At 39.9% G+C, this 19,417-nt stretch overlaps 1 protein-coding gene across 4 annotated transcripts in view; it reads right to left on the bottom strand.

Annotated features, from left to right (window-relative positions):
- LOC126947233 (arylsulfatase F) overlaps positions 1-19,417 on the bottom strand; it is an 80,717-nt gene that overhangs the window by 40,528 nt on the left and 20,772 nt on the right. For 3 of the 4 annotated variants that reach the window (XM_050777952.1, XM_050777953.1, XM_050777954.1), the window contains exons 2-3: positions 7,182-7,253; positions 3,217-3,366 (exon numbers count right to left, since the gene is read on the bottom strand). In XM_050777952.1, coding sequence (XP_050633909.1) covers positions 3,217-3,366; positions 7,182-7,253 — 222 coding nt within the window. Of the gene's footprint in view, positions 1-3,216; positions 3,367-7,181; positions 7,254-8,286; positions 8,554-19,417 lie in introns of those variants that run through there. The other variant, XM_050777956.1, reaches the window with a different exon arrangement.

The following is a 19,417-nucleotide window of genomic DNA, read 5'->3' as shown; positions in this document are numbered from 1 at the left end:
GGTGTCCATTCGCTGTACTACAGCCTTACAAAATAAAATGCTTAAGGGATGGGGTCTGAATCATCGAGGCTAATTGCTTACAGACCTTACTTATGCCTGACTACTTACAGACCACCCACCCACCGGTTTGATAGATACATTTCCCTGCAGTCTATGTAGGTTGCAAAACTGTCATATGATTAAATAACCAAAAGAAGGAAATCCCATCATTTTTGACAACACAGATGAACTGGAAGGGTATTAGATTAAATGAATAAAGCCAAGCACAGAGAGACAAACATCGCATGATCTCACTTATGTGTGGAATCTAAAATAGCAAACTCAGAAGTAGACAGTAGAATGGAGGGTATCGGGCTGGGGTGAGGGTCGAGAACAGGTAGGTTAAAGGACACAGTGTTTCACGGAGCCAAACATGAATGAATCCTCTATTTGATTTATTCCTCACATAGAGGAATAAATTTAAGAGATCTGTTTGCAGATTGTGGTGACTATAGTTAATAAGAATGTATTCTATTCTTGAAATGCCATAATTTTAACCATTCTCACCACATATAAATCATAAGTATGTGTGGTTGTGCATGTTAATTAGCTTGATTTAGCTATTCCACAATGGATCCATGGATCGAAACATCATGATGTACACCAGAAATACACACAACTGTAATTTGTCAATTACAAAATAATTTCACAAGAGACTTCTGGAGGCCGGAGAGACTTCTGAAAAAAGAGTCAGTCTCCTCTTGGATGAAAAGAAAATATAATGAGTTCTGCATTTATTCATGAGAGAAATTATGACAGGTAACTGGTGCAAGAAGAATTTCCAGCTTTACCAAGGTGCGTATCTAACTTTTTTTTCAGATATGGAAGTCACCTACCGACTTTTTTTTTTTTTTTTTTTTTTTTTTTTTTTTTTGAGACGGAGTCTCGCTCTGTCGCCCGGGCTGGAGTGCAGTGGCCGGATCTCAGCTCACTGCAAGCTCCGCCTCCCCAGTTCATGCCATTCTCCTGCCTCAGCCTCCCGAGTAGCTGGGACTACAGGTGCCCGCCACCTCGCCCGGCTAGGTTTTTGGGTTTTTTTTAGTAGAGACGGGGTTTCACCGTGTTAGCCAGGATGGTCTCGATCTCCTGACCTCGTGATCCACCCATCTCGGCCTCCCAAAGTGCTGGGATTACAGGCGTGAGCCACCGCGCCCGGCCCACCTACCAACTTTTAAAACATTATTTATTTTGCAAAGAAAAAAATTGTAAACTGCATTCCTGGAGCACATGTGCCTGGTTTTAGATTTCGCATTATAATCTCACTTCTCAAATTGCTAGTATTTTCAGCAAAACACCGATACCCCACGCTAACATACTCTCTGTAAATATCTGCTATTTATGGACACCATGTTTCTGTGCTTTTGGGTGAGTCCTCCCTTCTTTTCTCATAAGTAATGGTTGATTTTTGGCGACTACTTTTTCATGACTCTTAGCTCTGTTGTCGAAAACTGTGATGACTACCTTCAGCATCTATTAGTCACACAATGCAATGATCTTAAAAGTGTATGATGTATGTCTTATAATGATGTACTCCTAAGCTCAGTATAAGAACGGCTAATACAGATGGCTTCTATAATCCACCACAAAGCTCTGAGTTTGTTTCATATCTGTTTTTCTTCTTTCAGAATGCCCATTGTTAAAAATACAAGCTCATCACCTTAAAGAATCTGTTGGCTCCCCAAATTAGGAAAACAGAATGAATTCTACTGAATAGACATATTCACATTTATATATTTATGAATATATGTAATTGAATATATAAATATATATTCATAAATGTATAAATTTATGAACTTATGAAGAAGGAAATCCCATAATTTTCAACAACACAGATGAATTCATAAATATGTATAAGGTTATGAATATATTTATATATTATGAATATGAATATATATTTATAATAATATTTTTATATATTAATATATATTTACAATATATACTATATATTATTAATATATTTACAATATATACTATATATTATTTATATATATTAATAATATATACTATATATTATTTATATATATTAATATATACTATATATTATTTATATATATTAATAATATATACTATATATTATTTATATATTAATAATATATACTATATATTATTTATATATTAATAATATATACTATATATTATTTATATATTAATAATATATACTTTTATATATTATGAATATGTATGAATATATATTTGTTTTATATAAATATTTACATAAATTTATAAATATATAAATATTTATTATTTTATATAAATATTTTACACATATTTATTTAAATATACTTCTATAAAATATACAAATATGTGTTTATATTTACTTAAATATATTTATATATAAATGTGTATAAATTTATTTAAATACATTTGTATGAAAATGAATATATATTCATAAACATACAAATATGTATCTATTCATGTATATATGAATAACATATTCATATATATTTGTAATATATTATATACTCATATATTATAAATCTATTCATAAATGTTTATATATTGAATATACATTCATATATTCATAAAAGATTGATATATAATATAATAAATGTATGATATATATTTTATGTTATAGAATATATTCATATATGAAATATATCACATATATTTATAATTATATTTATGTGTTTATGTCTACAATGTACATGTATATACAATCATCATGCTTCATAATAGACTGCATGATAGAGGGTAGTTGTGTGTTAGGTACTATTCTAAGTTCTTCACACATATAAACTCAGGGGTATAAAGTCTTCTCTGCATTAGACAAATAAGAAAACTAAGACACAGAGAGGTTCAGCGACTTCTCCAAGACTTCAGAGCTAGTAAATGCAGAGCCAGGACTCGGGTCCGGACAGCCATGCTTTTACTATGACTATCCTGGTTAATGCTAGAGGCGCTGGATGAGCTGATTACCCTGATCTGATCACTATACATTGTATGTATCCCAATCTCACTGTGTACCCCGTGAAGATGGACAATTATTATTTCTTAAGTTTAAAAACTGAATGAGATTCAAATTAAAAGTATTAAAAATGTAATTGTAAAACTATTAAATAATCTAAATAATTTAAAACTATCAAATTTGGTTTTGCATATAGATGCAGTCATATAATTTATCAGCCTGCGGAACCTGAATGACTGATGAATGTATGACTCGCCATGAAACCGCCTTACCTGATGGTGTCATTGCCATAGCAGCCCAGATCTCCAATACCCAGGTCATCAACCATGATCAGGACAATATTAGGCTTGTCGTCATGCACCCTGTGTGCCTGGCACGTGTTCAAGAATGTGCACACCAAAGACATGAAGACCAAGGGGCTCCTGGAAAGCAAGCGGGGATTTTATTGGTATCAGGCTTCTCTGGGTGGATTCAGGATCCACCTCCCAACACAACACAACAGGGGTCTTTGGAGATCACGTGGATCTCCCAGACGTCTACCTAAGCTCAAGAGTGTCTCTCTCCAAGCACCAAGCACTGCTGCTGAATGGTAGCAGAAGTGCCCAAAGGAATGCTCTCTTGCCTTCTCACTTTGCATAAACTAAGGCTAAAACAACAGATGTTAACGTGGATGCAGTGAAAAGGGAACCCTTTTACACTGCTAATGGGGATGTACTACCGCTGTGGAAAACAGTATGGAGATTCCTTAAAGAACTAAAAGTAGATCTACCATTTGATCCAGCAATCCCACTCCTGGGTATCTACCCAGAGGAAAAGAAGGCATTATATATAAAAGACACTCGAAGCCGGGTGTGGTGGCTCACACCTGTAATCTCAGCACTTTGGGAGGCCGAGGCGGGTGGATCACCTGAGGTCAGGAGTTTGAGACCAGCCTGGTCAACATGGTGAAACTCTGTCTCTACTGAAAGTACTAAAATTAGCCGGGGGAGGTTTCAGTGAGCCAAGGTTGCACCACTGCACTCCAGCCTGGGTGACAGACCGAGGCTCCATCTCAGAAAAAAGAAAAATCAAAAACAAAAAAACCCCACAAAAAACAACAACAACAACAAAAACAAAGACACTTGCACATACATGTTTATAGCAGCACAATTTGCAGTTGCAAAAATGTGGAACCAACCCAAATACCCATCAATCAATGAGTGGATAAAGAAAATGTGATGTATAGAGATACATATCTATAGATTTTATGCAAAGTGAGAAGCCAAGAGAGCATTCCTTTGGGCACTTCTGCTGCCATTCAGCAGCAGTACTTGGTGCTTGGAGAGAGACACTCTTGATCTATAGATATCTATATATACCACATTTTCTTTATCTATATAGATCTATAGATATCTATCCATATCACATTTTCATATACATATACATACACACACACCATGGAATACTACTCAGCCATAAAAAGGAATAAAATAATATCATTTGCAGCAACCTAGATGGAGTTGGAGACAATTATTCTAAGTAAAGTAACTCAGGAATGGAAAACTAAATGTTGTATGTTCTCACTCGTAAGTGGCAACTAAGCTATGAGGATACAAAGACATAAGAATGATGCAATGGACTTTGGGGACTCAGGGAAAGGGTGGGAGGGGAGTGAGCGATAAAAGACCACACATTGGGTACAGTGTACACTGCTCGGGGGATGGGTGCATCAAAATCTCACAAATCACCACTAAATAACTTATCCATGTAATCCAACATCACCTGCTCCCCAAAAACTATTGAAATTTTTTTAAAGGCTAAAGTAGATGCCCTTCCAGGAGGGAAGTCTGAAAACATGTACTCAGAGGCAAATCATTGCAGAAGATGGAGACGATAAGACTCCTGAGGTTAACTCCCTCTTCCAGGGTCTTAACCTCATTTAAGGGACTTAAATGAGTCTCTAAGGTTAAGGGATTTAACCTTAACTTAATTCTAAAATTAGTTTTTATTCCAATGTAAGGGCATGTGGGTGTATGTGTTCCTTACAGTACTCTTCACAATGGCCAAACACCTCAGTGTCCATCACTGGATGAATGGATAAAGAAAATGCGGTGCACATACACCATGGAATACTATTCAGCCTTAAAAAAAGAATGAAATTCCGTCATATATGACAACATAGATGAACCTGGAGGTCATTATGCTAAGGAAAATAAGCTTGGCACAGAAACACCAATACCACATGATCTCACTTGTCTGTGGAATCTCAAAAAGTTGATCTCATAGAAGGAAAGGGTAGAATGATGCCCCCTAGGAGCTGGGGGACCAGTGGGGGGCTTGGGGAGATGTTGGTCAAAGGATAAAAAATTTCAATTTAACAGGAGAAATAAGTTCAAAGAATCTATTATACTTGTGTTGACTATAGTTAATAAGAATGTATTTTAGAGTTGAAAATTACTGATAAAATCTACTCAAAGTATTCTCATCACAAATAGGTAAGTGGATGAGGTACCTTGTATTAGCATAATTGAGCCATTCCAAAATACAGGCATATTTCAAAACATCAAGTTGTACACCGTAAATCTACACAATGTTTATATGTCAGTTTTTTTGACTCAAGGGACAATAAAAAAAGAAAAAGAAATTTAAAAAAGAAAAAAAAGAAAAATGAATTTAAATAAAGAAACAAAAAATAAAAATAAAATATTCATAAATATCATTACTCCAAATTTTTAAAAAGTCAGGCTGCAGTGGCTCACACCTGTAATCCCAGCTTTTTGGGAGGCTGAGGCAAGAGAATCAGTTAGTCACCAGCTTGGGCAACATAGTGAGACCCCATCCCTACAAAATATATAAAAATGAGCTGGGTGTGGTGGTGCATGCCTATAGTCCCAGCTATTCTGGAGGCTGAGGTGGGAGGATTGCTTGAGCTCAGGAGTTCAAGGCTGCAGTGAAGTGAGATCGTGCCACTGTACTCTAGCCTGAGCTACAGAACGAGACCCTCAAAAGAAAAAAAAGTGTGGGGATAGCAGCTTTTGTTGGAGAAAAGAAAACAAGCAAAAAATATATAGGTAAATAAAATAAGGAATTACCAAGTAAAGGAAAAGTGGAAGTTGGGGGAAGAACTGAAATGAAGAAAAGAAAGAAATGTGGAATCTGAGGATCACTTGAGTCCACTTCATGGTTTTGCTCAGTCCCAGCTGAGGTCATATTTTCTTAAGGAAACACATGACGCTCTTCTCAGCATATCCCTACTCAGTTATCAGGTAATGAACATTGGACATGTGGATTATTGATTCAATCCCTATCTCATCTCTATATAATGTTTCAAAACCCACTTCAAATATCTCCTCTGAGAGGAAAAATACAAACAGGAGTTCATCCCTATTGGCTCTCAGAGTCCTTTGTAAATACTCTGAAACAATTATAGCCACAGAAGTTTACAATTTTTTTTTTTTTTTTTTTTTTTGCTTTATGCGAACATCTCCTTGAAGATTGAGAATGTCTTGCAGGCAAAAGCTACATGCTCAGGACTGTGGGCCAAATTCCCGAAGTTACAGAAATGCTTTTCATCTGTGCAAAGTTAGTTGAATTGTTTTATCACCCCCTGTTTTTACAATGCTTTAAAATCATATATACGGTTGGGCACAATGGTGACTCACACCTGTAATCCCAGCACTTTGGGAGGCTGAGGCGGGAGGATTCTTTGAGCCCAGGAGTTCAAGACCAACTTGGGCAACATAATGATAACCTGTCTCTACAAAAAATAAAAATAAAAAATTAGCTGGGCATGGCGATAAGCACCTGAGGTCCCAGCTACTCTGGAGACTGAGTCTGGAGGATCACTTGAGCCCGGGAGTTGAAGGTTTCAGTGAGCTATGACTGCACCACTGTAGTCTACCCTGGGTGACAGCAAAACCCTGTGAAACCCCGTCTCTAAAATAAATAAAAATAAACATAAACTCATATATATCTGTTGGAAATTTACAGTTTGTATTTATATCAATTGCCTAACTCTCTCCTACCTTTTTTTAAAAGTCACACACTTACTAAGTTGAGAGAATGAACTTAGTCATCTTATGGCCAGTCATATAAAGACAGCATGTTGACTCATAGTAGGTTACAAGAAAAGAAAAAGAAAAAAGAAGAAAAAGACAGATGATATTAAATGCCTCCATCCGTAAGGCTGAATTCACAAATACACAGAATTATACATTAGATTCAATGTGCTCACAATGTATTATGCAGCTTTACCTACCTGGGCCTCATTGTGCAGCTCGGAGAACCTTCTTGCTGTCTTTGGCAGAAGACACAGACAGGATTAAAAAGACTAAAAAAAAAAAAAAAAAACAAGTATCATTCATGTGTCAGTTAAATTAGTTCCCAGCATGAAATTCTCACTAGAGACTTGGGAGCCGTATCCATAATTCCAACATTTTAAAATTGATTTTCCGAGGTCACTACTACACGAATCCTGAACTCTCAATGAGTTCATTATTTTGACCTTTTTTTTTTTTTTTTTTTTTTTAGATGGAGTCTCGTCTCGTCCTGTCACCTAGGCTGGAGTGCAGTGGTACGATCTTGGCTCACTGCAACCTCTGCCTCCCTGGTTCAAGCCATTCTCCTGCCTCAGCCTCCTGAGTAACTGGGATTACAGGTGTGCACCACCACGCCCAGCTAATTTTTGTATTTTTAGTAGAGATGGAGTTTCACCGTGTTGGCCAGGCTGGTCTCGAACTCCTGACCTCAAGTGCTCTGCTCATCTTTTGGCCCATTTTTAAAACAACTCCTGCTGCCCCAAGTCCCGGGGCTCTTGGCTGAATTGTCTCGGTGGAAAAACCTACCCTGAAACACGCTGGCACAAGAGAATTGTCTCAGTGTCCTGCCAAGCCTACAAGTTTAGACTCAGAAAGCCTCTGTGTCCTGAATAAGGAAAGGGGCAATTAATCAAAATGAGCTGCCTCTTTTTTCACTGCATTAATGCAAATGCAGAAACCACTGAATGACTAATGGTTGTATTTAATTGGCAGTGGCGGGGGCGGGCGGGTGGGTGTTTAGGACTAAGGGATATGACAGCCAAATGCATTACAGTGAAAGAAAAGCCCGTCTGTAGTCTGCAAGTTACTACCCATATTTGTACCTTAAAATAACACTAAGGACAAAATACAAACTCATTCCTCCTTAAATTCATTTTGCTCCAAAGCATGGATACTCTGGTCACATACTACACACACTACATACACACACACACACACACACGCACACTCACACACACGATCTTGGTTAAGAAAGAAAAAGAAGGAAAGGGAGGGAGGGAAGAAAGAAGAAAGGGTATGAGAGTAACAGAAAGGAGAGAAACTTACCCACACTAAAATTGGCTTGGAATCAATTTCTCAATGCCTAAGCTGATCCATTGAGTTTCAGAGTACAATAGGTCAAAGGATCTTTCGACTCTGCCCTTTTCAACGAGAGGTTATAAAACAAAAAAAGGCTGAGAAAATGTGTCCAAACAAACCTCCCCCATCTCACCTATCAGCCGTCTTGTCTCTCTAATGTCTGGGAACAGAACAAACAGGCTGTTCTGCAAAGGCTTGGCCTCTTCTGGCAGCTGCCTTGAATCATTGCCAAAGCGTTAGCCGCTCCATCTCACCTCCCTCTGCCATGGGAGGGCTGGTCCATGCTAGGCTCACCCAGATGGTTCATCTTAATTATGTGCAAATGAGGCAATCTGCACCCCACATTTGCAACTCCTACTACACATCCAGGAAAAGAAAAGAAAAACAACAGCACACCGACAACAAAACATCACATTCAGCGACACACCTACAGCCTTTCTTGCTAACGCTGAATGTTCTTATATGTGATGACCACCAAAGCCATTCATCGCACCAGAATTAAGACTGGTTGTTTTGAGCCAGAGCAATCCTGTTTGATGTCCCTTGCATTGCAGTGACCTCATGGTCTATAGCAGTGCCTCAGGGACATCTGTGCTCCCAATTAAAAGTGGTGGGTGGGTGGGTGGGAGGGAAATGGAAGGTCTTCCCTCTCTTTATATCTTAATAATATTCAACAAGGTGAAGTGTGGGAAATAATTTGGAAGATGGTAGGTGTACTGTTCATCCACACCCTGCCCCAAATGGATGGCTATTATATTAAACAACACAGATGCAAAGCCAGAGAGTAACTCTCCCAGCATTTTAAATAAAGAGTTGAAAATATCAGAGGGCATACATAACCCTCTCCCGACAAAACACCATTTTGCGAGATGGAACACTCCATTAAACATGCTATTGTATGATTCCATAAACTCTAGAAACCGGGTGGGTTTTTTTGTTTTTTGTGTTTGTTTGTTTGTTTTGAGACTGGGTCTCTCTCTGTTACCCAGGCTGGAGTAAAATGATGGTGATCACAGCTCACTGCCGCCTCAACTTCCCAGGCTCAAGTGATCCTCCTGCCTCAGACTCCCGAATAGCTGGGACTACAGGCACCCACCAGTCCATGGATAATTTTTATATTTTTACATAGTCTCACTATGTTGCCCAGGCTGGTCTCAAACTCCTGGGCTCAAGCAATCCTCCCATCTTGACCTCCCAAAGTGCTGGGATTACAGGCGTGAGCCACTGCATCCAGCCTGGAAACCAGATCTTGCATCAGACCAGAGATGCCGATTTCTTCAGGTAAATGTACCTGGAGAGGAATTTTGAACTGGAATGGTCTGAAAACACCAAAAGTACACATGTTAAGAAGATGTGAACTTATTCCCTAGAATGAAAATTTACATATAAAGGGCTGTGCTTTTTTTTTTTTTTTTTTTTTTTTTTGAGATAGTCTCACTCTCTTGCCCAGGCTGGAGTGCAGCAGCACAATCTCAGCTCACTAAAATCTCTGCCTCCTGGTCTTAAACGATTCTCCTGTCTCAGCCTCCTGAGGAGCTGGAATTACAGGTGCCTGCCACCATGTCTGGCTATTTTTTTTCTTCCTGATTTTATTTTATTTTATTAATTTATTTTTTTTATACTTTAAGTTCTAGGGTACACGTGCACAGCATGCAGGCTCGTTACATAGGTATACATGTGCCATGCTGGCCTGCTGTATCCATCAGCCCGTCATTTACATTAGGTATATCTCCCAGTGCTATCCCTTCCCCGCCCCCCACCCAATGGCAGGCCCAGTGTGTGATTTTCCCCAGCCTGTGTCCAAGTGTTCTCATTGTTCAATCCCCACCTATGAGTGAGAACATGTGGCATTTTGTTTTCTATCCTTGTGATAGTTTGCTCAGAATGATGGTTTCCAACTTCATCCATGTCCCTGCAAAGGACATGAACTCATCCTTTTTTATGGCTGCATAGTATTCCATGGTGTATATGTGCCACATTTTCTTAATCCAGTCTATCGTTGATGGACTTTTGGGTTGGTTCCAAGTCTTTGCTATTGTGAATAGTGCTGCAATAAACATATGTGTGCATGTGTCTTTATAGTAGCATGATTTATAATGCTTTGGGTATGGGTATATGCCCAGTAATGGGATCGCTGGGTCAAATAGCTGTAGATCCTTGAGGAATCGCCACACTGTCTTCCACAATGGTTGAACTAGTTTACAGTCCCACCAACAGTGTAAAAGCGTTCCTATTTCTCCACATCCTCTAGGACATGTTGTTTCCTGACTTTTTAGTGATTGCCATTCTAACTGGCGTGAGATGCTATCTCACTGTGGTTTTGATTTACATTTCTCTGATGACCAGTGATGATGAGCATTTTTTCATATGTCTATTGGCTGCATAAATGTCTTCTTTTGAGAAGTGTGTGTGCATATCCTTTGCCCACTTTTCAATGGGGCTGTTTGTTTTTTTCTTGTAAATTTGTTTAAGTTCTTTGTAGATTCTGGATATTAGCCCTTTGTCAGATGGTTAGATTGCAAAGATTTCCTCCCATTCTGTAGGTTGCCTGTTCACTCTGATGGTAGTTTATTTTGCTGTGCAGGAGCTCTTTCGTTTAATTAGATCCCATTTGTCTATTTTGGCTTTTGTTACCATTGCTTTTGGTGTTTTAGTCATGAAGTCCTTGCACATGTCTATGTCCTGAATGGTATTGCCTAGGTTTTCTTCTACGGTTTTTATGGTTTTAGGTCTAACATTTAAGTCTTTAATCCATCTTGAATTAATTTTTGTATAAGGTGTAAGGAAGGGATCCAGTTTCAGCTTTTTACACATGACTAGCCAGTTTTCCCAGCACTGTTCATTAAATAGGGAATCCTTTCCCCATTTCTTGTTTTTGTCAGGTTTGTCAAAGATCAGATGGTTGTAGATGTGTGGTGTTATTTCTGGGGCCTCTGTTCTGTTCCATTGGTCTATATCTCTGTTTGGGTACGAGTACCATGCTGTTTTGGTTACCATAGCCTTGTAGTATAGTTTGAAGTCAGGTAGCATGATGCCTCCAGCTTTGTTCTTTTGGCTTAGGATTGTCTTTGCAATTTGGGCTCTTTTTTGGTTCCATGTGAACTTTAAAGTAGTTTTTTCCAATTCTGTGAAGAAAGTCATTGGTAGCTGGATGGCGATGACATAGAATCTATAAATTGCCTTGAGCAGTATGGCCATTTTGACAATATTGATTCTTCATATCCAGTGAGCATGGAATGTTCTTCCATTTGTTTGTGCTCTCTTTTATTTCATTGAGCAGTGGTTTGTAGTTCTCCTTGGAGAGGTCCTTCACATCCCTTGTAAGTTGGATTCCTAGGTATTTTATTCTCTTTGCAGCAGTTGTGAATGGGAGTTCATTCATGATTTGGCTCTCTGTTTGTCTGTTATTGGTGTATAAGAATGGTTGTGATTTTTGCACATTGATTTTGTATCCTGAGACTTTTCTGAAGTTGCTTATCAGCTTAAGGAGATTTGGGGCTAAGACGATGGGTTTTCTAAATATCCAATCATGTCATCTGCAAACAGGGACAATTTGACTTCCTCTTTTCCTAATTGAATACCCTGTATTTCTTTCTCTTGCCTGATTGCCCTGGCCAGAACTTCCAACATTATGTTGAATAGGAGTGGTGAGAGAGGGCATCCCTGTCTTGTGCCAGTTTTCAAAGGGAATGCTTCCAGTTTTTGCCCATTCAGTATGATATTGGCTGTGGGTTTGTCATAAATCGCTCTTATTATTTTGAGATACATCCCATCAATACCTAGTTTATTGAGAGTTTTTAGCATGAAGGGCTGTTGAATTTTGTTGAAGGCCTTTTCTGCATCTACTGAGATAATCATTTGGTTTTTGTCTTTGGTTCTGTTTATATGCTGGATTATGTTTATTGATTTGCATATGTTGAACCAGTCTTGCATCCCAGGTATGAAGCCCACTTGATCATGGTGGATAAGCTTTTTGATGTGCTGCTGGATTCGGTTTGCCAGTATTTTATTGAGGATTTTTGCATTGATGTTCATCAGGGATATTGGCCTGAAATTCTCTTTTGTTGTTGTGTTTCTGCCAGGCTTTGGTATCAGGATGATGCTGGCCTCATAAAATGAGTTAGGGAGGATTCCCTCTTTTTCTATTGATTGGAATAGTTTCAGAAGGAATGGTACCCCTCCTCTTTGTACCTCTGGTAGAATTCGGCTGTGAATCCGTCTGGTCCTGGACTTTTTCTGGTTGGTAGGCTATTAATTATTGCCTCAATTTCAGAGCCTGTTATTGGTCTATTCAGAGATTCAATTTCTTCCTGGTTTTGTCTTGGGAGGGTGTATGTGTCCAGGAATCTATCCATTTCTTCTTCTAGATTTTCTAGTTTATTTGCTTAGAGGTGTTTATAGTATTCTCTGATGGTAGTTTGTATTTCTGTGGGCTTGGTGGTGATATTCCCTTTATCATTTTTTATTGCATCTATTTGATTCTTCTCTCTTTTCTTCTTTATTAGTGTTGGTAGCAGTCTATCAATTTTGTTGATCTTTTCAAAAAAACAGCTCCTGGATTCATTGATTTTTTTGAACTTTTTTTGTGTCTCTATCTCCTTCAGTTCTGCCCTGATCTTAGTTATTTCTTGCCTTCTGCTAGCTTTTGAATTTGCTTGCTCATGCTTCTCTAGTTCTTTTCATTGTGATGTTAGGGTGTCAATTTTAGATCTTTCCTGCTTTCTCTTGTGGGCATTTAGTGCTATAAATTTCCCTCTACACACTGCTTTAAACGTGTCCCAGAGATTCTGGTATGTTGTGTCTTTGTTCTCATTGGTTTCAAAGAACATCTTTATTTCTGCCTTCATTTCGTTATTTACCCAGCAGTCATTCAGGAGCAGGTTGTTCAGTTTCCATGTAGTTGTGCAGTTTTGAGTGAGCTTCTTAATCCTGAGTTGTAATTTGATTGCACTGTTTTCTGAGAGACAGTTTGTTGTGATTTCTGTTCTTTTACATTTCCTGAGGAGTGCTTTACTTCCAACTATGTGGTCAATTTTGGAATAAGTGCGATGTGGTGCTGAGAAGAATTTGGGGTGAAGAGTTCTGTAGATGTCTATTAGGTCTACTTGGTTCAGAGCTGTGTTCAAGTCCTGGATATCCTTGTTAACCTTCTGTCTCATTGATCTGTATAATGTTGACAGTGGAGTGTTAAAGTCTCCCATTATTATTGTGTGGGAGTCTAAGTCTCTTTGTAGGTCTCTAAGGACTTGCTTTATGAATCTGGGTGCTCCTGTATTGGGTGCATATATATTTAGGATAGTTAGCTCCTCTTGTTGAATTGATCCCTTTACCATTATGTAATGGCCTTCTTTGTCTCCTTTGCTCTTTGTTGGTTTAAAGTCTGTTTTATCAGAGACTAGGATTGTAACCCCTGCTCTTTTTTTGCTTTCCGTTTGCTTGATAGATCTTCCTCCATCCCTTTATTTTGAGCCATTTGTGTCTCTGCACATTAGATGGGTCTCCTGAATACAGCACACTGATGGGTCTTGACTCTTTATCGAATTTGCCAATCTGTGTCTTTTAATTGGGGCATTTAGCCTATTTACATTTAAGGTTAATGTTGTTATGTGTGAATTTGATCCTGTCATTATGATATTAGCTGGTTATTTTGCTTGTTAGTTGATGCAGTGTCTTCCTAGCATTGATGGTCTTTACAATTTGGCATGCTTTTGCAGTGGCTGATACCAGTTATTCCTTTCCATGTTTAGTGCTTCCTTCAGGAGCTCTTGTAAGGCAGGCCTGGTGGTGACAACATCTCTCAGCATTTGCTTGTCTGTAAAGGATTTTATTTCTCCTTCATTTATGAAGTTTAGTTTGGCTGGATATGAAATTCTAGATTGAAAATTCTTTTCTTTAAGAATGTTGAATATTGGCCCCCACTCTCTTCTGACTTTAGAGTTTCTGCAGAGAGATCTGCTGTTAGTCTGATGGGCTTCCCATTGTGGGTAACCCGACCTTTCTCTCTGGCTGCCCTTAACATTTTTTCCTTCATTTCAACCTTGGTGAATCTGACAATTAAGTGTCTTGGGGTTGCTATTCTTGAGGAGTATCTTTGTGGCGTTCTCTGTATTTCCTGAATTTGAATGTTGGCCTGCCTTGCTAGGTTGGGGAAGTTCTCCTGGATAATATCCTGAAGTGTTTTCCAACTTGGTTTCATTCTCCCTGTCACTTTCAGGTATACCAGTCAAATGTAGATTTGGTCTTTTCACATAGCCCCATATTTCTTGGAGGCTTTGTTCGTTTCTTTTTACTCTTTTTTCTCTAAACTTCTCCTCTCGCTTTATTTCATTATTTGATCTTCAATCACTGATGCCCTTTCTTCCACTTGATGGAATCAGCTACTGAAGCTTGTGCATGCATCACGTAGTTCTCGTGCCATGGTTTTCAGCTCCATCTGGTCATTTAAGGTCTTCTCTACACTGTTTATTCTAGTTAGCCATTCGTCCAATCTTTTTTCAAGGTTTTTAGCTTCCTTGTGATGGGTTCGAACATCCTCCTTTAGCTCAGAGAAGTTTGTTATTACCAACCTTCTGAAGCCTACTTCTGTCAGCTCGTCAAAGTCATTCTCCATCCAGCTTTGTTCCATTGCTGGTGAGGAGCTGCAATCCTTTGGAGGTGAAGAGGCACTCTGGTTTTTAGAATTTTCAGCTTTTCTGCTCTGGTTTCTCCCCATCTTTGTGATTTAATCTACCTTTGGTCTTTGATGTTGGTGACCTACAGATGGAGTTTTGGTGTGGATGTTCTTTTTATTGATGTTGATGCTATTCCTTTCTGTTTGTTAGTTTTCCTTCTGACAGTCAGGTCCCTCAGCTGCAGGTCTGTTGGAGTTTGCCGGAGGTCCACTCCACTCCAGACTCTGTTTGCCTAGGTATCACTAGTGGAGACTGCAGAACAGCAAATATTGCAGAACAGAAAATATTGCTATCCGATCTTTCCTCTGGAAGCTTTGTCCCAGAGGGGCACCTAGTTGTATGAGGTGTCAGTTGGCCCCTACTGAGAGGTGTCTCCCAGTTAGGCTACATAGGGGTCAGGGACCCACTTGAGGAGGCAGTCTGTCCGTTCTCAGAGCTCAAACACCATCCTGGGAGAACCACTGCTCTCTTCGGAGCTGTCAGACAGGGACGTTTAAGTCTGCAGAAGTTTCTGCTGCCTTTTGTTCAGCTATGCCCTGCCCCCAGAGGTGGAATCTACAGAGGCAATAGGCCTTGCTGAACTGCAGTGGGCTCTGCCCAGTTTAAGCTTCCCTGGCCACTTGTTTACCTACTCAAGCCTCAGCAATGGTGGATGCCCCTCCCCTAGCCAGGCTACTGCCTTACAATTCAATCTCAGACTGCTGTGCTAGCAGTGAGCAAGGCTCCGTGGGCGTGGGACCTGCCAAGCCAGGTGCAAGATATAATCTCCTGGTGTGCCGATTGCTAAGACCATTGGAAAAGCTCAGTATTTAGGCAAGAGTGTCCCAATTTTCCAGGAACAGTCTGTCACGGCTTCCCTTGCCTAGGAAAGGGAAATACCCCCACCCCTTGTGCTTCCCAGGTGAGGCAATGTCCTGCCCTGTTTTGGCTTGCCCTCTGTGGGCTGCACCCACTGTCCAACCAGTCCCAATTAGATGAACCAGGTACCTGAGTTGGAAATGCAGAAATCACTAGTTTTCTGCATTGATTACTCTGGGAGCTGCAGACTGGAGCTGTTTCTATTTGGCCATCTTGGAATGGAATCCCAATTTTTGTATTTTTAGTAGAGATGGGGTTTCACCATGTTGGTCAGGCTGGTTTCAAACTCCTGGTCTCAGGTGATCCACCCACCCCAGCCTCCCAGAGTGCTGGGATTACAAGCATGAACTACTGCACCTGGCTGCATTTTCAACCCAAACAATAAAATACAAAGAATAAAAGTGTCTGTAATTCAGATTCCCATGGCAGCTCCATGACCGTCAGTTTGCAGTCCCATTGGTGAATTAGTTAAGTGACTCAAGTGATTCTGCTTTCTACAGATTCCTCTCCTTCCAGCTTCCAGGACTCTCTTGATTCATTCTGTTTCTCTGTGGAATGAGTGTTCACTTTGAGGACTTCTTTCAGAATCTCTACTTATAATCACAGAAAGGTTTTCCACCTTCATGCAACTGCTCATGGTAAAATCTTGGTTTCTAAAGAATTTACTAATCTCTTTTTGTCTTTTTCTTTTTCTTTTAGAAACAGGGTCTCATTCTATCACCCAAGCTGGAGTGCAGTGGTATGATAAGAGCTCGCTGTAGCCTCAGCCTCCTAAGCTCAAAAGATCCTCCAGTCTCAGCCTCTGGAGTGGCTGGAACTACAGGCATGCACCACTGTACCTGGGTAATTTCTTTATTTTCTATTTTTTTGTAGAGATGAGGTCTCTATATTGCCTGGGCTAGTTTTGAACTCCTGGCCTCAAAGAATCCTCCTGCCTTGGCCTCACAAAGCACTGTGATTATAGGTGGGAGCCATCATGCCCAGCCTAGATGTACTGATCTTGATATGTTCTGCCTTTTCTGACTCCCTTTTATGTTGACAAAAACAGCAAGTAGCATGCCTGTGGTCCCAGCTACTCAGGAGACTGAGGTGAGGGATTGCTTGGTCCTAGAAGTTCTGGGCTATGGTGCGCTATGCGGATCAGGTGGCTGCACTAAGTTCAGCACCAACATGGTGACCTCCCAGGAGCAGAAGACCATCAGGCTGCCTAAGGCCAGGTGAACCACCCTAAGTCACAAATGCAGCAGGTCAAAACTCCCGTGCTAATCAGTGGTGGAATCATGCGTCTGAATAGTCTCTGTACTTCAGCCTGGGCAACACAGCAAGACCCTATCTCCAAAAAAAAACAAACAAAACAAAACAGTAACATAGCCACACTTAGCTAAATTCTAAACTATGGTTCATGCTACCTAATCAGTCGTGTCTATTTAATGCAATAATGCCATTGCACACAACAGTCATAAGAGCAGGAAAAGAAAACACTAGAACACACAATGAAAAGGAACAAACCTTTGACCAAACCAGGTGTTGTTTCTTGAGTCATGTAAGTCAAAGGCAGTCCTGTTAAAGGTCATGATTTGCAATGTTCTGGTGTCCATTGAGTGGTTGTCAGGGTAGGGTGCATGTGTCTGATTTTACCCAAATTGTTCAGAAATGGCACTTGCCTGCCATCTCTGAAAGATACAGATGAATCTTAATATAGTCCTTGTACATAGCTTTTCTATGTTTTTTTTTCCAGTAGGACAAGAAATACATGGAAGACTTCATTGTCATGCTGGGTATAGTGACCCAGTGAAGATAAAGGTCCCCTAAGTAAATTGATAGCATGCGTATTTTATCAAAGTTTGCATTTCTTTCGAAGTGTAGCATCTGGCCAGGAAATATAATGTTCCCTCTTCTAGGAAATAGAGTGAAATTGTAATGAATGCAATACTTATCATTGACATGTCTATATCCCTGAAACTCTTGGAGTTCACTTTTCTCATGGGTGAAATCAAGATTGGTGAGTTATCTGTGCATAGCCTTTGATGTAAAGATAACGACACTCTCTAGCCACATTCCCTAGAAAATTTCAGCTGCCCCCTAGTAAGACGTTATGACTGTTACTCTTCAGAATTATGGGATGAAGAGGGCTCCATAAACCATCTCACTGAAATAGAATCAGAACCACCCACTCTTCTAGGAGCTGAAGGGAGCTTTTAAGCAGATCACAGATGACTAAGTGTCCTGGTAATGTCAGAGTTTCTGGGGAAAAAAAAAAAAAAAACCCTAATAAAGAACAAAAGTGCTCCCTGCATTTCTGATGCAGGAGATAATTCTTGCTGAAGCAAAGCAAAACAAACAAATTTTTTTGCTTCTCATTCATATAAATTTTGCTTAACAATATTCAGCTCCAAAGAAGATATGACACATGTCATTTTGCAATAAGCAATCTGCTAGGGTGTTTTTAATGAAAAAATATCCAGGGATCTATCAAATGATGGGCAACCGACTCTTTTACCCCAAAACCAAAGTTCATCTGTTCATGGAAAATTTATAAAATGCCAGCTGAGCATCTGACTTCCAGGGTAGACTCTGGAGTCACAACGAATGGAATCAGAATAGCTCCTCTCTCAGCAAAGAGGATCAGTGTCAGTCGTGGCTATTAAAAAGTGCAATAAAGTGTTACAGGCAACAAGCTGAATGTATCCTGGGTTGAAACAGACACAGGTTAGAAAGTGAAAGGAATTCTACCTAGGGTGATCAGAGGAGAATCACAGAAAAAGGTCAATGTTTTCCCGTTTTCTAATAAAGTAGTCAGCCTGTCTACAAGAAAATTGAGTGAAGCAGATTTTGTTTAAGATTTGGGTTAAAGTCAGCACTGCCTCCATCTATTTCAGGTTGGGTGGAGAGGGTCATTCTCTTTAACAAGATGTTGTTTTGATATGATCCAGTGTGTTCAATTCTTTTAAATGTCTAGACTCGACATTGAAATTAAGAATGATGCTTCCTCCGGGAGTGGTGGGCCACGCCTGGAATCCCACCACTTTGGGAGTTGAGGCAAGCAGATGGCTTGAGCCCAGGAGTTCGAGACCAGCCTGGCCAACAGGGTGAAACCCCGTCTCTACTAAAAATACAAAAATTAGCTGAGTGTGGTGGCACATGACTGTAATCCCAACTACTCGGGAGGCTGAGACAGGAGAATCACTTGAACCCGGGAGGCAGAGATTGCAGTGAGCCGAGATGACGCCACTGTGCTCCAGCCTGGGCGACAGAGGGAAACTTCATTTCCAAAAAAAAAACAAAAGGAATGATGGTGCGACCCGGCGCAGTGGCTCACGCCTGTAATCTCAACACCTTGGGAGGTTGAGGCAGTCAGATTGATTGAGCCTGGGAGTTTGAGACCAGACTGGGCAACATAGTGAGACCCTGTCTCTACAAAAAATATTATACAAAAATTAGCCAGGTATGGAGGCACACACCTGTGGTCCCAGTTACTCAGGAGACTGAGGTGGGATGATCACTTCAGCTCAGGGGTTTGAGGCTGCAATGAGCTGTAATTCCGCCACTGTCTTACAGCCTGGGAAACA

Source organism: Macaca thibetana, chromosome Y (genome assembly GCF_024542745.1).
Source record: "Macaca thibetana thibetana isolate TM-01 chromosome Y, ASM2454274v1, whole genome shotgun sequence".
In the NCBI taxonomy this organism is placed as follows: Eukaryota; Metazoa; Chordata; class Mammalia; order Primates; family Cercopithecidae; genus Macaca; species Macaca thibetana.
This window is presented reverse-complemented; position numbering and strand designations above follow the sequence as displayed.